Here is a 25,016-nt window from a genome sequence, read left to right as displayed (position 1 = left end):
TCAATACGCAATTCCTATTATACAGATGCCATCAGAACAATTGGGCGTAATGGCTAGATTGGTGGCGTGGAACTTTGACTAATGCGGTATGATGCGATGCGTAGTTCGGATCCGAGATCCTAGTCTTCGTCCTTCTCCTTACTCCTTGGAAGCCGCTTAGCAATCCAGTCACCAAAGTATTTACGCAGCTTCCACCATGGTCCGAGGCGTTCTCGGAACCGAGTCTGCGCGCAGACGTCAATTCTCCAGCTGTGACTACTGTCGCAAATCGCGTATCGCATGTGATGCTTCACAATTACAACAGAACCAGCAAACCACTTCCGGTAGTCCCGACGCTAGATCATCCCGTGTTCAGTGTACAAACTGTTCAAAGCGAGCTCTGCCCTGCACCTATGATGTAAGTCTGGTCTGTTCGTTGAAGTATCTATCGCCATGTTTCCCTTCTAATGATGCATCTTCTCAGTGGATTCGGAACCGCGGGAATAAAACTGTAGCTGCGTCAAGGGATGTCAACCGGCCAAGAACTCGTCAGTTCTCTCGTCGCTCGATATCAGTTCATTCCCCAACGGCAGTGGCCAATGGCTCGGAGCCTTCTGAAGAGATACAACATCACGAAACAGGGCTGACTGTAACGGCAGAGGATGATGGCCATACTCAGTATGTCTAGACCCATTCTTATCTGATGCTAATGGTTTAGTTTCTCACGTTCGGTTTGATAGGCCCATACCCAGCTCTGAATTATCCCAGAGAACCGAGGCCAAGGAACTGCATAACCAGCTATGGACGGTTTTCACTCTCATATTCTAGCCTGTCCTTACTCTCTGGACAGGCCCTGACTGCAGTCCCTATGTGGTGCCTGATCATGTGAGTTTTCCATAATGATTCTATATTCCCCATATTAATTGCGGAGGCAGATGTCCAGCCTCACCATGCTGCAGCTGGTTGTGTCCCTCGATTGGGCAAATTGCACCTGTAGTACGGATGATCATATCCCAACCCGCCACAGCTGCCCCAGAAGCGATCACGCTATTCAGCTGGCGTTAATTTCATCAGTGCACGCGTTCTCTTTTCGCTGGCTACCGTTGGTGACGGATAATGCAATCGACAGACAGCAGCTCTCGCTACTTGGCGATCGCCTCTGGCACAATGCCAAGTCCAGAGTCATGTCTGTTTTTGACAAACTAAGCTACCAAACAGCTTTGGCTTTGTATTTGTTCGGACTCACTCCAATTTCCGAAGGTGCTTCCATGGATGTCGAAAATGCTCACAGCGCTGGCGAGGTTAGTATCGACATGGCTCTTCGTCAAATTCACCGACTAAGAGTAAAACGACGCGACATCAGCTTTTCCGGAACTGGCCTATCGGTTGGTAGAAGCAATGGGGAAGGCTCCATCAATCGTAACACCGTCAATGAGGATTTCATTCATGCCGAGAATATGATGTATTGGGCCGGTGTGGTATTTGATACTTCTTCGTCCATGACCAGAGGATGCCCCTCTATCCTCTGTAGCGGCGTCTTTGGCTTTGAAGAGGAGCCGGTTTTCCGCCTTATGAAAGCTCGAGTTCAACTATTTCATGAAAGCACAGAGGCGTGGAGGCAGAATGGATTTGTTCCGACAAGCCATGACACATTATATATTGTTCACCGGGCATCTACTTGGAAAGGATATGTTTGGAAAATAATCGGAGCTCTGCGAGAAGCGATAAATCATGGCTATGGAGAGTCAATCATCACCAGATTGCAAATTCTCATTAGGGAAGCTGTGAATCGTTTTGATAGAACCTTCAAGCCACTGCTTGCAGCTTGTGAGAAGCATATTCTCTTTCTCAGTAGAGATGCTCGATTATGTTATTGTCAGTATAACGACCCATCATGTTTATCATTGAGAGTAAGAGCTTCGAAGCTAACCTGCAGTAGACCTTCTTCAATTGCACTATCACATGGGATTGGTGCTTCTATGTCGCCTGGCTGTATCCATTGAACGGAGGGACATCGTTCCAGACTTTGATGCCGTTCGCCGCGAGTCAGTTCACGCCATTTTTAGCACAATTAGCTTTGGTCTCAGCTGCCAGGTGGCTCTCAGCAAAGATAGAGCCCAACGCGGCCGCGAGCTCTCCTCTTTGATTAGCTTGGATCCGTATCCTCATCATATTCTCGCGTCATTGCAGCTAGCCACAGACGTTTTGCTCCTCTATCTGAAGCAGGATGAGATAGCACAAGACACATTCGATAGCTTTTGCCGAATCGCGTTTGATACGCTTGATGAGCTGCCCCAGTGCCTGCAATCAGTGCAGAGAGTGAAAAAACTCTTGGGTGACACATTAAATACCAGTATGTATCCTCTTGATACAAGCCCGGACATATCAAGCGAGCCGGCTGAAGACGTTCTCGGTACCTTGAGAAGGCAGCAGCCTCGGCAAGTAATCCCAACTGAGAATCAAGTTAGCCGTGAAGGAATATTTTCTGAAGAGCCAAGCAGCGGCGTAGCGGGCTCGAACCAACTGGCTTCTTCTTTTACTGGTATTGACGACGCTGGATATGCTTGTCTAGCAGAGACACTCTTCGCTGGGCCATCAGTAGTGCTTAGTACGAGATCTTAAATTTGGAAAATATGAAGCGAAGCAAAATGTGCTTGCCTAATGTGTGGGCTCATATTTCCGTAATTTACTGCTGCGATTTATCTGCAGGTACGGCCCGGGGGTTGGTATCAACATACCTTTATCGTGCACATGTGACAGTGGATTAAAGCAACCGGTTATCTCAACCTCAACCAGTGCAACCCGACGCGATTTTTGCCCAATCAAGCCAATATAGGCATCTCTGCCTCAAGTGGGAAATGGCTGAGCCACCGACCCGTGTCAGTCATGATTCATAGCCGACCAAGGGCACCTACACTGACTTTTGCAAGGCCATCGAAATCTCAAAGGTGGTGACTGTAGCGGAGGCTCGCATCGAAGTCAACAAGAGGGCGAGGGCAATATTCACCAACTACGAGATATTAAACGGATTACTACTAAGACACGAGTGTACTATTAGGCAAAGATGGGCCAAAAAGACCCGACGTCAAAGGACGGATATTCTGTTGAAAGCATGGCCAGGAATGCCGTATAATCATCGCCCCGATTTGGAGGCGTTCAAGAAAATAAAACATCAACCACACGTTGGAACCGATTCAGATAGAGGCAGTTACATGTGGCCCTATATCAATCAGGAAGATTTGTTGCAGACGCAATCACTTCTGTTACTGCTCAACGCAAGAGGGCGGAACTTCCCTTCCAGTTTCGCATGCAGGGATTTCGGATCCATGCGCCTGGGTATCGGCTCCAAAGCCATCAAGTGCACTATGTTGGGAAATTGCACAATGATATTATATGGAGCAAACACTGTTGAGGAATATGGCAAAATTCTTCGATGGAATAGTCATTCGAAGGCACTAGACTTATTTATTGGTCATTTGGAATTCTCTCCACCCGAAGGCTTTCTTATTCTCGAGGCTCAGGATAAGCTAATGAAATTTCTTGTCGACTGTTGCCAGGGAATACTTCGAGATATTGATCCTGGTATGTTGACGAGCAATAAATATCCTATTCAGCCAGAGCCGCGGCTAAAGTCGGAGCTCGAGCTGCGTGGCTTTGAATCGCTGGCTTCGATGGCGGCCGAGGCCCCTTACCGACGTCCGGCCCGCTTTGAACTTCGACGTGTCGAATCGTTGCTCGCTGCAAAGACCCGGGCACTAGAGGATCATATTTGGGCTCTGCGAGAGGACCCCGTTTATTGTCGCCAGAATCTGTTGGATGCAAAGGAGATTCTATTAGAAAAAGAGAACAATAGGCATGGGTTCGATCCTACTCTGACGCCGGGGAGTGAACGCCTTCTTTCTGAAGCACACTTTGTATCCAATGTCCTTTTTGACGCTTACTTTGAGCTTGATGTTTTTTCCAAACTCTACCAACAAGCACAGGAATTGGCTGTTCTACAAAAAAAGTATGAGTCAGTAATTTCGCCAACGAAAGAACTCCCCGATGAATTCTTACTTGCTATTTCGAAGTTCCTCCTCCTTATGGCTCAAGGCTCCGGGGGAAACCTGAATCAGCTTAAGCTTGTTGCAATGGAATCTCCACAAATTCGAAAGTTTTACACTTGTTCAAGTGATGATAATCTACCTGTACCGAGAGGAATTGAGATGAGCAAGGTTGAGGCTAAGTGTACATATCTGCTCCAAACGCTGTGGGAAAACCGCTATGATCTCTCTTGCATGGGGTTCCCACTCATCGTGGACGAGTTAGAACGCCTTTTGCTTTCCGAACCAACGGCGGGCGAACTCATCTCTGGAAAGGTAGCAAGCATCTTCGACAGCTTGTCTATCCTAACCTGGTGCAATGAAGAGATTAATTTCTACCAGCCTTGGGCTAAAAACTTCAACTATATTACTCTCGTGGCAAGAAAGGACTTGGAAGCTGCTTCTGATATCAAGGGCGTGATGTGGCTTCGAACTATGGCAGCTTTCAAACCCGAAAATTTGTCTAAAATACTGCCGTTTGCAGAACCACTACTAGGGTCATTTACTTATCCCTATGATAAGCATCGGACAAAGGCCAATGTGGAATGTATGCGCCGAGCTGAGCAGAATCTCGACAAATTCTGGGCTCAAGTTGACGACTTAATCCTTTCAGCATCTGGCGATGCAAAACCAGCATTAGCTTTGCAAAGGCTCTTATCACAGCCCCATCTCCTGCAGCGTACACCAGAATGGACCGACCAACAAACACCGATTCATACTGTTGAAAAACCCCTCTCGCCCCTTTTCTTTAAGTTGTGGGGTTGCCAAATTCATGAACAGACAATCGCCCACGCCCAGACAATGCCCGTCCAAGCCAAGGTGAAGGATAATGAAAAGGCAGATCCACAACCATCGGAAGCCATTCAATCTGGACATATAGAAACAGAAGAAACCATACCCAAGCCCTTTTTCTCAGTTGACAATCGTGCGCTCAAAGTATTCCGGACTTTGTTTTTCAACCCTGCTATTACCTCTTCACCCGGGGAGATAGCTTGGAATGACTTTTTGCATGCTATGAAGTCGGTTGGCCTCTCAGCACAGAAGCTTTACGGATCAGTTTGGCAGTTCTCTCTTGCTCAAACTGATGGTTACGCAAGCGTCCAGTTTTGCGAGCCTCGTTGTAAAAGTAAAATTCCTTTCATGGTTGCCAGACGACAAGGTCGGACACTTACAAGAGCGTATGGTTGGACTGGAAGCATGTTTGTTCTAAAAAAATAGACTTACCATCGTGCATAAGCATAGTGGTTCTTCGTTTGGAGCTTTTTGTTGTTACAAAGCTTCAACTACTTACACGAGTGTTATTGCGACTCCCGTTGGCGCGTCTTTGGATTCGTCTATGTGATTATTAGCGTTGTGTATATTTATACTAAGCAAAGCCTGACAAGATGCAAAGAAATGAGACGTGAATGTAGTTTGCTGAATTTTCAGAGCGAGATTGGCCAATTATCTCACCAAACAGGCTTAAACAGCTAGCTCAACATTTCTTTCTGTTCACGTTAGTCACGATCTTGACTATCACTAATGATCCCACTTCCAGAACTTGCAAATATGAAATGAAGACTAATTAAGACTAATTATATCTATCAAGCTCGTATCGCGGTAGCAGAGCCTCTAAATCTGCTTGAGTTACGCGTACTTTTGTTTTTGTTCCTCTTATCCCTAAGCGCTAAGAAACCACATGGGACTTAATGATGACTATCAAATGGTATCACGTCACTGGCGTAAAAACCAGCAAATAGTTGAGGTTTATCTCAATTAGCTACCCCGCAATGCGTGCCGTTCGGCCCGCCTGAAGGATCATCCCATACTCCTCAAGATAATAGCGAGAGGGGAGACGCAATCTCTCATAAGCAAGAACTATTTTGTCAGATAACCTTCTTTTAATCAACTCAACTATTCTGTGTCATCCAGAAACACGAAGAAGTCTTAAGCCAAATCTAGATTTTAACTTTTCGCAATAACAGAGGCAGTAACCAATCATGTCTGGCCAGGATAGTCACAATAGGTATGGCAACCATGTTCTCAACGGGAAGCAAGGCTTCTGCATTTTGATACGATTCTCACGTCCCTAGCTATTTACAACCAGGTTATGGAACCGGTGGGGTTTATGGCCAATATGGAGACAACCGAAACAGATCGTCATCCCAATTGAGCTCTCACTCACAGAGCAGCACTGGAGGTCGACAGCGCAAAGGGCTTGTCAGTGGCATCGTGAGGGGCGTGGCTGCCGGTATTGGACTCGCCTCAGAAAGCTATCATAATCATCAAGAGAAGAAAAAAGCACAAGCAGCTGCTGCCGCTGCCCCCGGAGAAAGTTCGAGGGCAGGGGAAAGCTCAAGGGCAGTTCACAGTAATGAAGAGCATCCAAAAGTTTCGTCGCAAGGATTTCCAGATGAGAAGCGTCACAGTTCGTATGAGCATGATGACGATGACTCTTCTGATAGCGAAGAGCATTCTGGACCGATACAAGTTGACCAAGACACGTCCCGAGATTTGGAGGAGGCAGCATGGGAACTCGATGCCGCGCAGTTACAGCTGGAGCCACCACCAGATTATGCTACTGTCATGGAGCAAGACCTTGACGTCCAGGCTATGGCTGATGGTTTCGTTCGGAGTCATGTATTACCATCAAACCAACAGGTTCAGCAGCATGGATTGCCTATGCCTGTGATCCTCCCGCAACGGCGACCAGGCGAGCGTGCCCGCGGCTTCATCCACGCATACGCACCGCTGCTTCAAAATGTGGGAATCGATCAGGCTACTTTCATCGACTTTATCAAGCAGTTAAACATGGCAACGGCGCCATCGCCATGGATCAACGCTATCAATGTTGCAGCTATTGCTGTACAGCATGTTCCTGAGCCTGTCACCATTGCCGTTTCCATTGCCGCTCAGGTCACTACTCAAGTTAGTCTTCAGGCGCACAGCCGGTCTAAAACTAATACCTTTTTGAACAAAATGAATACCGAATTCTTTCGGCCCCTCGGACTCATAGCTGTTATCATGACCTGGAAGCCGAGCCGAGCCGGTGAAGTCGTCACGCAAGTCACGTTTGACGCAGCGTTGCAGCAAGCTACCCAGAACGCTTCAGGTCCGCAGCCTGGAGTAGGTGGTGGGATTAGTAACAAGATGCAGGCTTCGCACGGGACAACAAACTTTGAGTGGCCTGAGTCTGCACCACTTGTGTTTCCAACTTTGGACAAGCTTGCCGATTCTGCTGAGGGTAGACAGGTGGTTGAAGAGGCTGGGAAGAAGCAGCCAAATGGCATGATGCGCAGCATGATATTTGCAATGGAGTACATGGATAAGCGGTCTCAGGCCCAATGGGCTAATATGCACCCGGAGAGTCGTCTCGCACAGTTGAACGTCAAGCCTGAGTTCCATTCACGTTACGCGGATCCCAACCATCCAGCGAGCAGTGGTAGTCTATTAGCTTTGCTGACAGGTGGAGCCATTGGTGGAAGAGTGAGCGATCGAAAACAGGCCAGACGTGATAGGAAGGCCGCTAGACATGACCGTAGGTCAGAGAGGAGAGAAGCGAAAAGAGAGCAGCGCGGTCCAACAATCTTGAACACTGTTGGACCGGGGGCTCTGATCCGGGGCCTTAAGAAGTTTATGCATGAGGTTCGTCTGACTCCCCATTCCTATTACCGTTTTACATGCCACACTTCCACATACATTGTCTTGCAAATACATATCTGACTGACCACCTGGTGAAGGATGTCTTATACCTGATGATAGCAAACCTACCATCAGCCGAGGAAATGGCAGCAGCGCAGCAATTTTTACAAGTGCATCCTATACAGGGGTAATATACAAGATACATGTGTATGGCTATAGGTAGCGGAGTAAGTACAGGTAGTACTAATAAATATAAAACGCATACTACTCCGTATTACAGAATAATTATATACAGCTTTATAATTCCAGCTCCATACCAATACCACATGAATTCCGGCTCTGCAAAATACTACCCGAATTAAAAAGACTACTTTTTCTTACTATTATGTTATTATTTCACGTAAGAAGAAATAATTCATCAATATTTCGTACTTCCGCCGATATCACAGGCTATCTACTGTCTAACTTCAAAGTACTAAGGCTTTAGCGATGAGTTTAGCGGTTTCCCCCGTGCGAAGTCTCTAGTCCTGAAAAACGATATACAGCTCTTCGGCAATTTGGGAATCTCAAACGATGCTGAAGCCAGCTGGAATATATACCGGAGTTCAGTGTTGAAGTAGGGAATCTAGATTTACTTGTATTCAACACCCGACCCCAAATTCGCTATCAAGGAGTTCAAATGTCGACCGCAACAAGACGTAGAGCAAAGATCTTTTACTCGCTACCATTCTCTAGGTAGATATAAGGTTCCCTGAGCACCCGCTACTGCCATCACTATCTCTACTTTCTGACACGGGGACCAAATATGCTATGAAAATGGTTGTGAACCTCACTGCGAATGGGAATATACGAAGTTGGAAATATTATCTCAGCGAAGGATATATGGTATAAGCATGTCAGATTTGAAGGCGCCGGATACATCGCCACGCTATCAAATACACCCTCTGACGGCTGGGAGTTCATCTATCATCCTTCTGAAGGGACGATAAAGTGCATATTTCTAGAAGAAAACCATATTGGTACCATTGGCACCATCTACCTTGTCGGTTAAACATCACTAGATGGTACCAAATCTATAGACACAGGATGGTGAACAGTATCTTAAGAGTATAAGAGAAGTTTACCTACATATGGTTGGAGCGAGTTGAAGGACTCGTAGCTGTATTGGCATTGCAATGACTTGACTATGGGAAATTTTCACACAGCAGAGCGAGGCATAGCTAGCCTGAATTACTACGTTTGTGGTCAGGTTACACAGGTACTAATCCATAATATGACATATAGCATAGGAAATATTCCAGAACGATTAAACTATACATAATATTAATATTGTTATTAGATAGCTTAATTCTTTACTCCTCTCAAATAATGCTCATATGTAAGCAGCATTTAGTAGTGTCACAATATTTATTATTCAGTCAAACCCATCGGCTCATCCCCAGGCTCTTTGTACGAACCTCTCGGCTTAGAACCTCGAGTTCTTTGGTCAATGATATTAGACTTATCAATAGCTTCTTTCTCGTCTTGCTCTGTTTAAAATTAATGAGTGCTTCAGGATTTTATTGCGAATCGCGGTATCCGCATATTTTGTTGATACATACCCAATTGTTGATCGGTGTCTGCCAATGATGTCTGGACGGGATCTTCGACTACAGCATTGTCGCTTTCAACTGGAATTGGCTCCTTTCTGCTCGTGACGTACGAATCATCTTGGACTTGCCCTTCTGGAATATTGGAACCAACAGTATCGTATAACTGCTTATCATCAGTTTGTTGCGAAGCGTATCTCGACATTGTGTGTATGGGTATGCTTTAGAAATATGACTTTAATTTAATACGGCTTTATTCTCACTCAAAAATCTTTCGTAAATCTAGTTGAAAGTCACAACAGCATTTATAGTTGTGGGAATACAGTAACCCGCGCGATCATGACATCACTTCATGCATATTTACTCGTGAGTACATAACAACCACTGACGTGGAAGAACTTTCTGGGCCAGCGCCACCGTGGCTGCTAATTATGAGAAGTGTCAAGATTAAGCTCAATTAAGTTCCATCGATCTGGATCCAAAATCGATGTGTAATGTATATGGTAAGATCGATCGGTGTCCTCAGATGCGCTGCCTAGTGTCTGTGACGCTGTGTGAATCACTTCGGCGTTGTGTGAGCTTCTCCATACCTAGTTTTGACCCATTAGCTAGAATGCGATGGATATGGATTTATTCCATATAGAGCAACGCTCCCGCTGACAACATATGTCTCGGCACTTAAGTGACAGTAAAAGTGCCATTTGCTCTGGCCTGTGCAACTGTACTTTTTCTCATGTGATTCTATAGCACTCAGTCAACAACGTCATGGTTCCACCTTCAATAAAATATATTACAACGCTACACGACTACAAAGACGTATCATCAACAGTCTAAACGTCATGTCATTACCATTACAATTGCGGGGTGCTAGAGGAAACTAGAAATGGTTTGGTCAGAGGAAACTTGGGCTGCCGACCATTTGGTATCTGTTTACTTTTATCAACATACACACGTAAAGGATCTAAACCCTTCGGAGAGTAAAGTTATGATATTGAATCAATCTTCGCAAACGCCCCTATCGTGTAACTGATTTCTCGTGACTTGAAGACAAATTGCTTTTCCAAGGATTATAGCCTTACACATAGCTGGTGCATGTTCCTTGTGATGATTACTGACAAACATGCAAGCGAGGTCAATGAAGACGGCGAATTCGAACTATTCTACAGTATTTGCGGGTATAAATGAAGTATCGGAAAGCGGGTATTGCTTCGTGTTAATCACTGAGGTCTCTTATGATCATAAAAAAGAGGAGTAGATTTAGATAGCTTCATAACCCTTTCTCGACCTTGAAATACTTCAATAAGCAAATTCATGAGCGCTTCTTGCCCCCCATCATTGATTCAACTGTGCCTCCCACAGCTCCCTCTGAGGTGAATTGCTTGCCAACAATACCCTCCTTGTCCAAAGGACCTCCCATCTTTTGTGCCATACTGCCAACAGCACCTTCCTCTACAATAAACGAGTGAGAACCACATTCTATACCCCAACGGGGGCCAAGTGCGTGCAAATCTGTCAACATACCTGTGAAGTGTTTTCCAACAGCACCTTCCTTGTCAAACACCTTGGGCTTTGCTTCATTGGCACCCATTGTGGGTGTGGTGTCAGACGATTTCGGCGTAGAAGTAGATTGCATGGTGATATGTGACTCTCAGGAAGCTGATTTCAATTAGAAACAAAATAATTGAAAAAGGAAAAAAATGAAGTGCCGTAGAGGATAAGAGATAAATACCCGTGACCTTTTAATGCAAATCACAAGTAACCAAGTTTAAACAAACACCCCAACCAGCTCTATAACCACTTTCATGTGATAGAGATAGAGTGCTCTATGGCGCAGTCATGATTCACAAATGACGCAAGATTTCCTACTAGTCTGAAGAAATCTGTCCCCTCATTTTCTATTATTTTTTATTACGAACTTTACCTGGTGGTAATACTACGTTTGATGACGCCTAATTACATTACACCTACATCAATCATACATTACGCCTACATCAATTATACCGTAAAACGGCTATGGTGCAATTCGGTACTATGACTACTCAATCCTAGTCTCCAATTTGCATTTCATATACACGGCATTGATCAGGTAGCTAAAATTAATCACAATATTCTTTAATTACATTAACAAATATAAAAAGGCAATTATCATCATTGTGGGGGACTATTAGTTATTTTCATGGTAAGCCAAGCACCGTTGGACCTCCGTGGGGATGACCATCTAAAAGAGAGTTTCAAAGACATGTCCACATATGTCTATTTGTCCAATCAAACAACCAGCTAACCGAACACCTATTGTAATTTTAGGGTGATGAAAGTTTGTAGAACATTGTAGAATTTATACATTAGGTAGCAATGACAGGATTGTACCAAGAATCTACGCGAATCCAGCTTCCCCTAAGAAGACGTGGTCATTCCGTTGTCGCGCTAGATCAGTCCAATTTCGGCGATTGCAAATCGCAAATTACATATGTCAGGTCCAGTGGTTCCATAAATAAATATTGTTAATAGATCGTGCCATAATATCCAAAAAAAAAAAAAAAAAAAAAAAAGCTAACGATTATAGTTGAAGTCCAAATCACGGTCAAGTTGTTATGGTACAATGTAATTGCTACCTTATAAAATTTCCACGGATAAGCTCTGTCGATAATAATCGGGAGGATAGCCCAATTTGGGGGCGATGAGAATGCCAGCTAGTCTATTATTGCGGTATTTGCACGACGAAACGACCGACAATATCACCGCGCTTAACTCGCTCAAACAGCTCTCCAGTTTTGGAAAAGTCAAAGACTTCAACTTTCGGGACCACTTCCTTCTTTCTAGCGGAAATGAGCAAATTTTTCAATTGTTTTTCGGTCCCTACGTGACACGCTTTAATCACCAAGCCTGTGTAGCCACATCAGTACGACTTGCTGTATCTCGTATGCCATTTCACTTACCTTTATGCTCAAGCGCAGTGGGAGAAAGTGGGAGGCGATAATCCATTCTAGTAATTCCAACACAGATCATTGTACCAGTAAATTTTAGGTACTCCAGTGCTTGATCAAAGGCTGCAGTTGCTTCAGGGACAACTATTGCAGCGTCGGCGCCTTTACCATTTGTCAACTCCATCACTCTCTTAATTACATCCTCCGTTTGAAAGTCGACGAAGGCAGCGGCTCCTAGATCGAGGCTCAATTTTTTCTTAGCTGAACCAGTGTCAATAGCGATTATATTCAAGCGCTTCTTGCTCTCGATATTGGAAGCAAGTTGTAATCCCAGGTGCCCTAGACCGCCCCCTGATCCTGAAATGACCAGAGTATCACCGTCCGCGAGGGCATCATCACAAAGTGACAAGGCTCCGACCATGGTAATACCGCCGCAGAGAAATGGCGCAGCGTGAAGTGATGACAGTTCATCTGGAATTGGCATTAAATAATCCGCATTGGCGACAACGTATTGCTGCATGGTTCCTGGCTTATCAGTGCCGGTATTAAACTGGTTCACACACCAATTATCACGACCAGCAGTGCAATTGTAGCAGTGGCCGCAAACGCTGTAAATCCAACCAAGGCCAACTCTTTGACCAAGAAGAGCATCTGCAACCCCAGGACCAAGCTGCACGACCTGACCGACGCCTTCATGGCAGGGAACTTCATTGTAATGTGGGTTATTTCCCGTATATATATAAATATCTGAGTAACTATATTTCCACAAAAGGCAATATCAAGTCAGCTGTCATCATAAAGCCTATAGTGAAATAGCGGACCGCTCATGATTTGGCACTTCAATTAATCCCACATAATTATATCAACTTACCATATTCCTGAGCATTCCATTTTCAGTAAGACTTCATTTTTCCCAGGCTGAGGAACAGGATAATCATGACAAATTTCTATCCGTGCATTGGAACCAGGGTCTTTGATAAGGGCGGCCGTTTGGACGTTGGGGATGTTTGAGATCATTTTGCAAGTGTCGTTGAGAAAAAAAAAAGTTAAACCAAATGATAATTTTAAAGAGAACTAACATGACTCTTTTTAAGCATACGCAGCTAATTAGGGAACATATATATGACACCTATTACTACAGAGCCGTCGGAGTTTACTTTGTTTACTGCGTGAATTCGGAAGCGAGTCTTGGGGCTGTAATTTAGCGTGTTGGGATAATTGACCGGATCCGAACGGCGAAGATAGCGGCGTACGGGTCAATTCTGTGAGGATTTCGGTTCCGGGCTCAGAGCCGCACGACGTATGGGCCAGCGAGTTCGACCCTGTATCCAATCCAAATGATATCATCTCTTCGGCTCTTGGTTACAAATACACATTAAGCCGATAAAAGACCGAAGCATGTTAATTTGCCGCAATTGGCCCTGCAAATGTCGTATTCTAGATTTTTCTGTTTGCGACATTGCTCCTTATGTGGACCTCATGGACACGCATTTTAAGCATTAGCGGACTGAAGTATGTGACAAGATATAGTCTAACAGGCAATGAAGAGATGGAAGCTCTAAAAAAATTATTGAAGGAGGCTTCCAAGACATACAAATGCATTCTATCGTGGGAATATGCAAATGAATTAGTCACAACCATAGTAGGTGGCTTGCAACCCTTCATCTGGCATATTTGGAAGCCGGAAAAAATCCTCAATAAAAGGGTCGCAATGATGTTAGTTGCGGAAATAAACTGCTAATTAGTCACAGCCATAGTAGGTGGCTGAAATATCATTGCGGGATTGGGCAGTAATGGGACTCCTGCGGTGGGGTTAACATCGCTTTAAGGTCGTATATGTTTCTAGGTTGTGAGGATACAACTTGCTTGATAAGCTATATCCCAATTTACGTGACGTTTGCTTTTGAAGAACGGCGAATGGTTTCATATGATCGATCCCATTTACACTAGACGGAATTAAAAATCAGGTAAATTAAATGACTCATAGACTATGCTTTGTAGTTGAGGCCTCTCAATGGATATAAAAAGCAGCATAATGCAAGCCAGATAACTACCTATATCACAGTTCCCACCATTCTCCTTTCTGCTCGCATCTAATCCACTTAGTATTATATCACTCAGACTCATATACAACACGACACTCTCAATTATATCAAAAATGGCCTTAAAAATCGCAGTGGCGGGCGCTACCGGGGACTTGGGTGTTCCCATTGTGCATGCTCTCCTAGAGGCAGGCTACTATGTGACAGCTCTTACACGGAAGGGCAGCAGCAACACTTCAAAGCTTCCTGCGAGTTCAAACCTATCCATAGCTGAAGTCGACTACTCCTCAGTTCAATCTCTAGAATCTGCTCTCAGAGATCACGCGGTCGTCGTCTCTACTCTGACTTCTACTTCGGTTGGCAGCCAAAATCCACTTATCGACGGCGCTATTGCGGCTGGCGTGACACGATTTATCCCTTCAGAGTTTGGCAGCGATGTCATTAATCCTCAACGTAATAAACTGCCTGTATTTGAAGGCAAAGTCAAGACTCACGAGTATTTAAAGACCGCTGCAGCCAAGAATCCAGGCTTCACCTACACGGTGGTATGTAATGGGTCTTTCTTGGACTGGGGTCTCCATGGCTTCATTGTAAATGTCCCCGTGCATACCGCCACTGTTTACAACGGGGGTGATATTCCCTTCTCTGCAACCAATCTCGAGACGATCGGCAAGGCCATTGTTGGAGTTATTCAACACCTCCCTGAGACGTCCAATCGTCCAGTTTACATCCAAGACGCCGTCGTTACTCAGAACTCATTGATTCGGTATGCTAAAGAGAAAGACGGTATAGAATGGGAGATCACGCACAAATCCACTGAGAAAATGTTTGCCGATTCTCTTGCACAAGTAGCAAAAGGGATCACCGATTGGTCAGTCATGGAACCTTTTGTTTTCAGTGCCGTTTGTGGAGAGGGATATGGAGGAGATTTCTCTAACCTCTTGGATAATGAACTTCTGGGATTGAAGGGCTTGACAGACGCTGAAGTTAGGGTATTAGTTGAGAGTCTGCTGTAAGATATGCGAGCTACAATTTGTATGTTCGTCGGAAGGAATAGGATTATTTACTTCTAGTTTAGGAAGCATATTTGTGAAGGTACCTTAAGCAAGATTGGATAATGTTAATGTAGTATACCTCTAGTATTAATCAAAATGGCTTCAGATGGTGGTAGTACCCCATATTCATTATAATAAGGCTGGTGAAGTTATCCACTAGTGTCTAGTCGCCGAACATCACCAACCCAACAATAAGTTACAATTACGTTCAGCGTGTGAGCAAATTTTGTGATATATTATTACCTCTTGAATGATGCTCCCCGTTGGCATATCCCCAATATCCAAAAATGCCTGGGAACTGCAATCTACTGCCTCTTAAGACACTAGAGACGATGGTCTTTTTTGTTCAGTTGATATGTAATAATTGGCAATATAATATCTTTATGTGATGCGTCTAAGCTGCAGGGCGTTTAAACCTCATGAAAAAGTTTGTGATAAGAGTAGTGGCTGAGATGTGGGTTGGCCAGTCGCCGGCGGCTATTTGAGAAAAATTGATATCAGGCGAAGCCCAGTCATGCTCTGGATATCGATATGTCAGTCAATGGAACCTTTTCAAGCAACTAAATAAGTAAGAGAGGATCCATACTCTGGTCATCGGTCTTGTAGTGCTGTATAACGCCCTCTTGGCCTCCGCAGGTCCAGCTGAGATGATGCACATCGTTATCGAACAGGTCTTCTTGCTGATATTGCTCATCACATTGGTTTCTATCCGCCCACCGGCTAAGCCTGTAATTTGTAAATTATTAGTACCTGGATTAGCCTTAATTATAAGGTGAAACGCGAGGACTCACCAGTTCGGAATCGAGGGCTCGATGCCACCCTCGCCCTCACCACCATCATATCTCACATCAGTGTCGGCACCTCCATGGATCTCGAGGATGGGAATAGGCACACGGGCCGGCTGACATTCCTGATAATTTTCATCATTGTTGGTATAGAAGGAGCCAGACCCGGGTGCAAAAGCAGCAAACTCGCCACCGACGGTGGCATTGCAAGCAATAGTGTCAACGAAACCTCCACCGATAGACAAGCCAGTAGCATAAATTCGAGCACTGTCAATGCAGAAATTTTGTCTCAAATCGACCAGCATGTCCCAAACAAATTGAAGGTCTTGTTCGACTGTTGCCTTAGAATAGTTGGCGCCAGCCCAGGCGCCACCCAGCCCATTTGGATACACCATGATCTTGTCGCCGGTAAACTGCTCAGAATCGAAACCTGTGTCTACTTCGAAGAAAAAACCAATGCTGCTAGAGCCATGAAAGCCCAATATGGTTGGATACTGACGGCTCGCATCGTAATTCGAAGGTAGATGGATCCCGTAGCTACGGTCCACACCACTAGACTGGATATCTCGGTATTGTGTGATTCCGTTGAACCAATGACTCTTGCCGCAGCCAGACGTATCGCCGCCCGTGTACAGCGTAGTAGCCGGTACACAGGCTGCTGATAGAGTGATGACACTGAGCCTCGTAATCTTCACCATTGTGGATATGGAGAGATACTGGAACTCAGCCTTGGAGATGGGTCGGCACCTCTTCTACATATAAACGCCTCCGTAGCTCCCGGTTTATACCTCACCTTTGAGGTAATTTTCGGTCCTCTAAACACCGGGGGATATTCACGTGTCAGGTACAGAGTTCCAGCGAGTATACGAGCTACACCGAACTAGGTGGATAGAATTCTCGTCAAAGGTACTAATTAGGAAGGTATTGGGTTTCACGAGGCCATCAACGTTCCACGCGCGCTAATCATGCCTTGTCATTTAGACATGCCTGAGACAACTTTGAACGTATCACCTGCGACGAATCACGTTATGCTGCATTTTACTGACCACCACTCAACATAAGGCACATAGCACAAGGTAAACTGATCTAAGATAGTGTTTTCTTAATATTAAATGCGCGAAGTTTATATAATCTTTGGCGGAGTCTTGGCTTTTCCTGTCGAAGGTTCGGCACTTTTCACGGCCACTTGTTTCAAACTAATTGTATCACTCGACACCGTCGGTAGCCGTCTAGTTAACTCTAATACCTAGACTTCGCAAACCTCTTTTGCTACTCTTCCAAGTCGTGTGGCATTGGAGACAATATGCGCACTCCCTAACTTTTGTGTAGTATGAAGCAATAGCATACCCTGGAGCATATGACTGATTGCGAACCATCGTGTGCCAAGTTATGACGAACCGCGTTCATAAGGGATCACACGTGTATATAGGGGTTTCGAAGGTCATGTTTATTCTAGAAGCAGGCTTGCTATAACAATACTGGCAACTACGTGTGCCTGGTGAATAAGATAAACCGGCTGGTGGTGGCGCCCAGACTCCAGTTAATGCGTAACTTTCACCTCCACTTAGTATTATTCCAACCAGCCTGCTCAATGACGAAAGCAATGGCAAGCTCAGAAAACCGGGCCATGTGCTGGGAAAGAATTAGCCAATCTTCTCCGAGAAAGGGTACAAGAAACGCCTACCTCAATGGAGAAGACTCCAGCCTCGTCATCAACATGCATTGTGTCCTTTTCCGTGTGGATATAAGGGTCATACTCGCCCAGTGGTTTACCGCTGGCCGAAGGATTGCCCTCGGATGCAAAAGCTGCAGGATACCCGAGCTGTGTATATGACATGTAGTCAGAACCAGCACCACTGGTGTCGTTAGCTACCTCATCATACGAAGAACGCACGAACTGGGAAGACAATAGAGTTCCAAACTTACCTAGGCAGCTTGTACACTTTAGCAGGGATGGAAATATACTCAGTAGCCAAGGCGGCGGCCCAGCTCGTTAGTGGGGCGTCTGCTTCAGTCTCGATGAATCCAATGGATTCGGTCGCGTTTCGGGCGATAAATGCAGTCATGTCCTTGATGGTGGGTTAATGCATATGTCATAACTGACAATGTGGCCTCAAAAATACTTACAAATTCCATCATGGCACCAATACGAGCCCCGGACTCTTTCTTATATCGCGCAATGGCCTGGCTACCCAAGAGCCCGCCCTCCTCGGCAGCATACCAATGGAACTCGACAGGTCCATTAAGCGGAGTGAACCCGCTCTCTGCCAAAACGCGGAAAGCTTCCAGGATACTCACCGTGCCAGAGCAGTCGTCGTCGGCACCTGGAGCAGGGAGCAGCGGGAGCTCATGATTTAACGAGTCTTGGTGCGCCCCGATAATGGTCAACGGCAGCGAAAAGTCTCTCACTTTAGGCTCAAAGCGAGCAATAATGGATGACTGAGGGAAAGAATGAGTGAAAAACTCGAGAGAAATGTGAGTGTGGAATGGTGCGTTTTTGATGATCTAGCAAGACCGGCATTAGTACGCGAAAGCAGACTGATATTAATTATTCGGATGGAAATATATGACCAAGCCATACCTCAGCAATGTGGTTGTAAAGCCATTGAGAACTTTCCTCGCCAGTGACACTGCCAAAATATCGTGTGTAATACCCCGTCATATGTTGGAGAACATCGTGCATCTTCTCGGTAGATACCCGAGGCAGCAATGGCCTGACCAGGTCCTGGTGAGAAAGCTGGGGCAAGTCTGTATGGCAGTTTAGCAACATTGAACAACCACAAAGCCAACTGCGTAGGTAGATTTCCAACTTACGGGCTTCACCAGCAAGGGCATGCACTTGCTCTTTGTAGAAGGCTTCGTGGTCAGTAATATCGATAAACTTCTTACCCTTGCGCTTTAGGCGCAGCTTGTCACCCTCAGTCATCCATTGAGCGCTTGGCTCCCCGAGCACCTTCAGAAGACGTGGTTGAGCCAGCTGCTCAGCAGCCTCGGGGTGTAATGAAACAAGCGCATCAACAGGATCCAGGTACTTCTCCAAGGCAGCCAGAATAGCTGGATCAACTTGGTGATGCTTGGTTGGAGCGGTGAGATGGACTTGCGCGTCTTGAGACGCGGAGCTAGCGGAGAAGAAGCTCGCGCTCAGCAAGAGCAGCGAGCTCGTGCAGATCGATTTCAGCATTATAGTGGATGATTAGTCTCAAAAATTCCTAAAATTTGAGCGTGCCAGCATACAAAGATGTCAATGCAATGGTGCCCGTGAGAAGATTGTGGGCGCTCAGGGTGAAGCTTTGTATGTATGAGTCTGAATTCGTGAAGCTGACAGCCATCTCAGACCCCACTTCTCACGGCGGAGTTGATCCTGTCAGACTAGCCCCGGGTCTTGTACCCCAGAAGATAAGAAGCCGGCAATCAACTAAACGCGTCGTACATATATTTGTGGTAGCCTACCTAACAAAAGTAATGAGGAATAGACTGAAGATTTACCACGTAGTGCGACGAATATGTTATTCTTCGACAAATCATCTCGTGTTAGTGGTTTGCTTGCCCAAAGTTGTAAATCGATTCATAGCGATAAGTTTGTAAGGAAAGGGGTCAAAGGTGTTGCAGCGCCTTATCTGGCGGCGAAAAACCAATAGTCCAACCCATGAGCTTTGGCGTTATCGTTTAGTACATACCCTTATAATCTTTGGAACCCAATGCTGATTGCGATGTTATACATGTAATTGATGTACAATGACATTACAAGAGTCAACTGGGATCTGCGGCCCTGCGCATTGTCTCACGAGTAGGGTCTCCAACAGATACTTTAATTTTTACCTTTCGACAAATTACGCCATTTTTATAATATTGAAGAGGCGTAACAACTCATTCCAAGCGAGTATCTGGCATATGTGGATTCACCTACAACTGAGTACCGTGATGCTGTGTGAATGAGTCTCATTCCCAATCTTGAACCTCTTACGTCCCGTGTGATTTGCGGGGCATTGGCGGCAAACAGGGATGTGGCAGTCAGTCGCCGGCGTACTATAGCAAGCCAATACTAATCAAGTGAAAATAAAATGTGTGGAAAAGAAGAGCGAACTTTAAAAAACAATCTAGACAAAGTTGTCCGCGCACTTCCTTAGTAGCGTATAGTTCTAATATATTGGAGCCGTCACATCTTAAGCCATTAGAAGTGTCGCTGGGCATCTCTTACGGATCATAATACTCCCCTTCTTGGCCATAAACTTTCCCTAACGACTTGACATTGAGAGCTTCTATCACTCGTTATAACCGTCGAATGCATGACTAGTATATTAGGATTGGCCTGCGTTGTGGAATGTTTGAGACAATGAAGGCGCCGTGGACACCTGTATATGAAAGTGCACGCCTTCACCTTCACTTCTTGATGCAAACGGTGCGGCTTCTTCTCGTCCAGCACCTCAATAGCATACGGACGATAGCCAGCGTTCAAAGTAATCGAGCTGCAAAAGAAAACTTTTTGCGTGAGATTGGATCTTTAGCATACATTTAATACACGGGACTTGCTGTAACTGGCTAAAATATTCCTACGTATTTGCATCATATGCGTTGAATTGAGGGGTGGCTTTTTCCATATAGTAAGAGGACACCTCTTGGACTGTTACAGATGGGCATACGAGGGTATTTCCAACCGCTGGCTGGAGCGGTTTAATCCAGATGAGTTAGTTTCCGGTCCGCTCAAACTCCGCTCTCGGACCATGGGTTAGGCCGATGAGTGTGAACATTTCTGATAGAATGATAGTGATGCGGACGAAACTTGTGGCGGCCTACATACAGACGGAGACGGAAGGATGTTCTTGCTTTGTCATATCGGAGTAAAAAGGAGCTTCTCCGTTTCAATGAGTTGAGCTATCACTTCTCAGGATGATTATATTGCATGAGTAATACACCACTGGCGATACATCTCTGAGCTCGTCAGAATAGACAGACTGATAATTGCAATATGGGGCTTCTGGAATTTCATCGTCAGATTGGGCATTGCATTTTATTCGCCTTGGCAAAATCCATTGTATTGTGCAAAGAAGGTCACGGTAATGCCATCAAAATTGTCTGACTGTATGTATGTACAACGTGTATTAGGTTGTTAATCATAAACTGCCCAAAGCAGTAAAGAATATGTTTTCAATTGAGATGATGCATTATTTATTTATAGTGCAATTATAATTCCGTGCCTTAAATTGCCTACGTTCAGGTCGAAATTTTAGCACTGCTTGAAGGAAAGTAATCCATGCTCCTTTATCAGGCATCAGCCAACAGATGTTGGTTACAAGTCCGCATAGTTCCTAGCTTCCGCTCGATGACTAAAACTGCGGAAATGGATGTTATAGTCCTATTGTCTGGCAATTTAGCTTTTTTATTTACTAGGCATCGTAAGTATATAAAGTTGGGTTCGAGGAACTTGATGAGCTCTCTAACTCATAAAGCATCCGTACTACACATGAAGCATACCCGCGATGGCCATATCTACCAAGCCCACAGTTGTATTCATCACTGGTGCAGGAAGAGGTATCATATTTATTATCTCCTTTATAATTACACAAGAGAACTAATAGCTCGTCTAGGCATTGGCAAAGGCTTGACGGCGGTATACCTGATTCGCCCAAATCATGTTGTCATCGGAAGTGTTCGTGATAAATCATCACTAAATCATGATGAGTTGAAGAAACTGCCAACAGCTGAAGGTTCTCGCCTGATTCTCGTTAGCATTGACAGTTCTGAATTGGATGATCCAGCCAAAGCATTAGAGCATGTGCAATCTGAAGGGATTACCTATATCGACATCGTCATTGCCAATGCGGGAATATGCCCAAGTCCAGGGCCGTTCCAGAATGTTCCAATCAAAGATGTATTGGAAGGGTTTAAAGTGAACCCCGCGGCTCCAATCCAGTTGTACCACGCTACAAGTCCATTTCTTGAAAAGTCGACTCAGCCCGTTTGGTTATCTATAAGTAGCATAGTGGGCTCAATCAAGAACGCGGAGCAGTACAACGCTCCCTTCATATTTGCATATGGCCTTTCTAAATCCTCCCTCAATTTTTTTACCATGTAAGTGTCGCAATATTATTTATATCTCTCTGTAATTGTTCTAAAATTGAGTGCTTCAAGGGCTATTCATGCTGCGCATCCCAATTGGATTTCGTATGCTGTGCATCCTGGGTGAGTCCGATGCCTGCTTTCATCAAACGAGTGGCCACACAGTTACTTTATCTGATATTATAGCAGTCTCGTCCAAACTGATATGGGAAATGCCGGGGCACGCATGCAGGGATTGGAAAAGGCGCCTGTCACTCTAGAGGACTCTTGCAGCAGCATCATAGTATCTGTAGGCCGCCCATGTACTTCTTCACTCAGCCGACATCCGACAAACTGACATTTTATATAGATTGATAAAGCTACAAGGGCAGAGACATCGGGTAGATTTATTGATCTTGCAAGCGATACTGAGATCCCGTGGTAAATGGCTTCATGATGTGGAAAACATATGTTTGATATTCTTCTGCATATTTGGTCGAGAGTTTTGGAGGGATATAGACAACAAAAACATATATCTTATTGCACAACTACAATGTGCATTTAGTAGGCCAATATCTCAGAAGAATTATATTGGAAATGTTTCCATGCGCATTTTAAGTTTCGTAGTGACAACATTACAACAAATCCTTGACAACGAAGGACCTGAACAAAATACGATGATGTGCATTGACCAACGCAATTACACATATTCCCATAAACTATATCTAGAAATTGCTCCATCACAGCACTTACACTGATACCAATGGCATAGCATTTCGTGCCTTTAACAATGGTGCGCTCACACATCTCAATTTTTAACAGCATACCTATTATTACACATATTCTCTCTCACCAGTTTTGTTAGCCCTTATCTTAACGGGTTGCCATGAGTATTCTTGCATCCGATAACTTTCGTCGTAGCTCTCTCTTCTGTCAGATATTGTTTGAGTGATGACAGTGGATACCGGAATTACGTTTCTGTCATCCTCTCGAGGCCATTGATGCAGATATTGTTGCGAGGATGACGTCGAGATTTTTGGAAGCTCATTGTGACCTTGTTCCTGGTCACTATGCATAGGTATATCCTTGCCTTCATTTGTGACGTATCCTCTTGATCTTGAAGACGAATATCTTGAGCGGAGAAGTGACATGGACCGAATTGAGGAGTATAACCTGCTCTGTGAGAATATTTTCAGCCACCAAGCGTATATGCCTGGAGTACAGCTGACAATGATAGTCCCAAAAGTATCTATGTACCTATGAAGGTTTAGCTCAATGTCGTCTAAACTGAAAGTCCTCTTAATGCAATAGACTTACGCAGTGATGGATACATTTGCACCGTTCCAGGTTGGATCGATAGAACTCTTGAAGACAACAATTCTATAAGCAAGCCCAACTGAGCTTGTGACAATGATGCTATAGATCGTGTCTGCTATTAGAATGCCACAAAATTTCTCTGTCGCAAGTAAGTAGGGTGAAGTTTGAGACGTACGAGAAGCCAATCAGAAACACGATAATTAAGCCATGTTTCTTTTTCTTATCCATTTTTAAGTTGGCAATGATGGGAAACGGCAAAATAAAGATGGCTATATCAACCACCAAAATGCAAACACCCACAGCTACAGTCACTGGAGCACCTGTAGCACATCTGGCCATGAGATTACTATTCCAAACTTCATCTCCGTGAGGGACACAGAGGACTGCGAAGAGTCCTGCATGCGTAATCGAGCCCATGGACAGTAGAATGAGGAGCGCAAAACAAGCAATACGAACCCAGCGAAGGCTACCGAAGATTCGGAGAAAAAATGCCAGGATAGATGCCTTTGCAAGCCAATTGCCTGCAGAACCGAAGAACTGAGATACGACATGTCTCTATGAATAACAACAATATCTTTAGCACGTCGTTTTACCCTGTCTCGATGAATACGTACTTTTAAAACCCATGGTGTAATAACACTCACGGTTAGATCCCAAGCGTGCTTTCCAAGACCTTTCTCAAAATCTTACGACAGAGAGAGTAATGGTAAGTACTGTATTCATGGTCCGAAGGAAATGAGAGGAAGATAGTTATGCAGCTAGGTTGACTTACTGGCGGTCAGCAGTCCCCAGTACACGAGCACGGCTATCTCTGCTCCTAAACAAAAACCTGAGGGCTGATGTTAGCGAATCTTGTTCGCGCAATAGCGAATTGTATCCTTTATCGGCCGTATTGCTCTTACAATCATCCAAAAATAGCCGCCCGACATTTTTGCAGCTCGCATAAATACGAACGGTAACAACTATTACACTCAGTGAAATTATGACTGCGCCGATGGATAGATTTACTGTTTCCAAGGACTGGCCACCTGTGAAGTTTGGCGGATCCCCATTTGGGTTTTGGGATAGCGGCAGCTCAGCCATTCTGGCAAAATCTTGACAAGCAGCAAACACTTCAATATCGCTAAAGCACGAGTATGAAGCAGCTTTGCGGAAACAATATTTCCTGGCAACTCTACAATGCCAGAAAGATTCCCGGAAAGGCAGACATATCTGGGGCGGGCCAGAATATCCTAAAAATGCCGGGAAGAATTTGGCTACGAAGACACCCTTATGATGTAGGAAGGAATCTTGGCGTAAGACTTTCTAAGACAGCACGACGCTGCGCCATGCCTCATCGAGTGGGACACCGCATGTATTCTGGACATCAATCACACCATTTCGTGTTTTGTCTTACTTCAAGTTTGTACGAGGTAAGCTTGATCCAGATCCTTCTGGTTATATGTAAGGGGGGTAGCGGCATTTCATTGAAGCTTTTTTTTTTTCCTGGCCTCCATTCTGTCATCCTCCATCCGAAATGAGATTTACTCACACAGCAAAAGGCTCGGAAGGGGGATGAAGAGTTACAGCCTTCTGCTGGATGACTT

The 25,016-nt window shown here is 44.9% G+C and overlaps 12 protein-coding genes across 12 annotated transcripts; 6 read left to right on the top strand and 6 right to left on the bottom strand.

Annotated features, from left to right (window-relative positions):
- Positions 1-196: 196 nt before the first annotated feature.
- TRIVIDRAFT_223385 (uncharacterized protein) lies at positions 197-807 on the top strand (the record flags this gene model as incomplete). The annotated part of the gene is made up of 3 exons (XM_014099833.1): positions 197-397; positions 464-657; positions 720-807. The coding sequence occupies 3 exons, from the start codon at positions 197-199 to the stop codon at positions 805-807; spliced, it is 483 nt and encodes a 160-aa protein (XP_013955308.1).
- A 356-nt stretch (positions 808-1,163) lies between these two features.
- TRIVIDRAFT_223384 (uncharacterized protein) lies at positions 1,164-2,601 on the top strand (the record flags this gene model as incomplete). Its single annotated transcript, XM_014099832.1, has 2 exons — positions 1,164-1,854; positions 1,919-2,601. 2 exons carry the CDS (start codon positions 1,164-1,166, stop codon positions 2,599-2,601), a joined length of 1,374 nt encoding a protein of 457 aa, XP_013955307.1.
- Positions 2,602-2,837: 236 nt separating this feature from the next.
- On the top strand, positions 2,838-5,279 carry TRIVIDRAFT_192428 (uncharacterized protein; the record flags this gene model as incomplete). The annotated part of the gene is made up of 2 exons (XM_014099831.1): positions 2,838-2,858; positions 2,910-5,279. The coding sequence occupies 2 exons, from the start codon at positions 2,838-2,840 to the stop codon at positions 5,277-5,279; spliced, it is 2,391 nt and encodes a 796-aa protein (XP_013955306.1).
- A 761-nt stretch (positions 5,280-6,040) lies between these two features.
- On the top strand, positions 6,041-7,873 carry TRIVIDRAFT_192427 (uncharacterized protein; the record flags this gene model as incomplete). The annotated part of the gene is made up of 4 exons (XM_014099830.1): positions 6,041-6,066; positions 6,215-6,411; positions 6,454-7,526; positions 7,781-7,873. The coding sequence occupies 4 exons, from the start codon at positions 6,041-6,043 to the stop codon at positions 7,871-7,873; spliced, it is 1,389 nt and encodes a 462-aa protein (XP_013955305.1).
- Positions 7,874-9,092: 1,219 nt separating this feature from the next.
- On the bottom strand, positions 9,093-9,476 carry TRIVIDRAFT_59511 (uncharacterized protein; the record flags this gene model as incomplete). The annotated part of the gene is made up of 2 exons (XM_014099829.1): positions 9,093-9,211; positions 9,284-9,476. 2 exons carry the CDS (start codon positions 9,474-9,476, stop codon positions 9,093-9,095), a joined length of 312 nt encoding a protein of 103 aa, XP_013955304.1.
- A 1,104-nt stretch (positions 9,477-10,580) lies between these two features.
- TRIVIDRAFT_51697 (uncharacterized protein) lies at positions 10,581-10,859 on the bottom strand (the record flags this gene model as incomplete). Its single annotated transcript, XM_014099828.1, has 2 exons — positions 10,581-10,720; positions 10,793-10,859. The coding sequence occupies 2 exons, from the start codon at positions 10,857-10,859 to the stop codon at positions 10,581-10,583; spliced, it is 207 nt and encodes a 68-aa protein (XP_013955303.1).
- Positions 10,860-11,969: 1,110 nt separating this feature from the next.
- On the bottom strand, positions 11,970-13,212 carry TRIVIDRAFT_70129 (uncharacterized protein; the record flags this gene model as incomplete). Its single annotated transcript, XM_014099827.1, has 3 exons — positions 11,970-12,154; positions 12,208-12,950; positions 13,067-13,212. The coding sequence occupies 3 exons, from the start codon at positions 13,210-13,212 to the stop codon at positions 11,970-11,972; spliced, it is 1,074 nt and encodes a 357-aa protein (XP_013955302.1).
- Positions 13,213-14,353: 1,141 nt separating this feature from the next.
- Positions 14,354-15,253, top strand: TRIVIDRAFT_51667 (uncharacterized protein; the record flags this gene model as incomplete). Its single annotated transcript, XM_014099826.1, has 1 exon — positions 14,354-15,253. The coding sequence occupies one exon, from the start codon at positions 14,354-14,356 to the stop codon at positions 15,251-15,253; it is 900 nt and encodes a 299-aa protein (XP_013955301.1).
- Positions 15,254-15,686: 433 nt separating this feature from the next.
- TRIVIDRAFT_51690 (carbohydrate esterase family 1 protein) lies at positions 15,687-16,775 on the bottom strand (the record flags this gene model as incomplete). The annotated part of the gene is made up of 3 exons (XM_014099825.1): positions 15,687-15,811; positions 15,879-16,018; positions 16,084-16,775. The coding sequence occupies 3 exons, from the start codon at positions 16,773-16,775 to the stop codon at positions 15,687-15,689; spliced, it is 957 nt and encodes a 318-aa protein (XP_013955300.1).
- Positions 16,776-17,637: 862 nt separating this feature from the next.
- TRIVIDRAFT_3195 (uncharacterized protein) lies at positions 17,638-19,258 on the bottom strand (the record flags this gene model as incomplete). The annotated part of the gene is made up of 6 exons (XM_014099755.1): positions 17,638-17,709; positions 17,762-17,933; positions 18,004-18,146; positions 18,205-18,582; positions 18,659-18,825; positions 18,892-19,258. Coding segments are annotated over 6 exons (1,299 nt in total), but the record flags the coding sequence as incomplete, so codon positions are not given.
- A 2,296-nt stretch (positions 19,259-21,554) lies between these two features.
- On the top strand, positions 21,555-22,558 carry TRIVIDRAFT_70133 (uncharacterized protein; the record flags this gene model as incomplete). Its single annotated transcript, XM_014099824.1, has 5 exons — positions 21,555-21,606; positions 21,663-22,146; positions 22,207-22,257; positions 22,321-22,423; positions 22,484-22,558. The coding sequence occupies 5 exons, from the start codon at positions 21,555-21,557 to the stop codon at positions 22,556-22,558; spliced, it is 765 nt and encodes a 254-aa protein (XP_013955299.1).
- A 697-nt stretch (positions 22,559-23,255) lies between these two features.
- On the bottom strand, positions 23,256-24,107 carry TRIVIDRAFT_137343 (uncharacterized protein; the record flags this gene model as incomplete). Its single annotated transcript, XM_014099823.1, has 4 exons — positions 23,256-23,370; positions 23,431-23,529; positions 23,606-23,985; positions 24,054-24,107. Coding segments are annotated over 4 exons (648 nt in total), but the record flags the coding sequence as incomplete, so codon positions are not given.
- Between the last annotated feature and the right edge of the window lie 909 nt (positions 24,108-25,016).

The sequence above is a fragment of the Trichoderma virens genome (genome assembly GCF_000170995.1).
Source record: "Trichoderma virens Gv29-8 chromosome Unknown TRIVIscaffold_75, whole genome shotgun sequence".
NCBI classification, from domain to species: Eukaryota; Fungi; Ascomycota; class Sordariomycetes; order Hypocreales; family Hypocreaceae; genus Trichoderma; species Trichoderma virens.
This window is presented reverse-complemented; position numbering and strand designations above follow the sequence as displayed.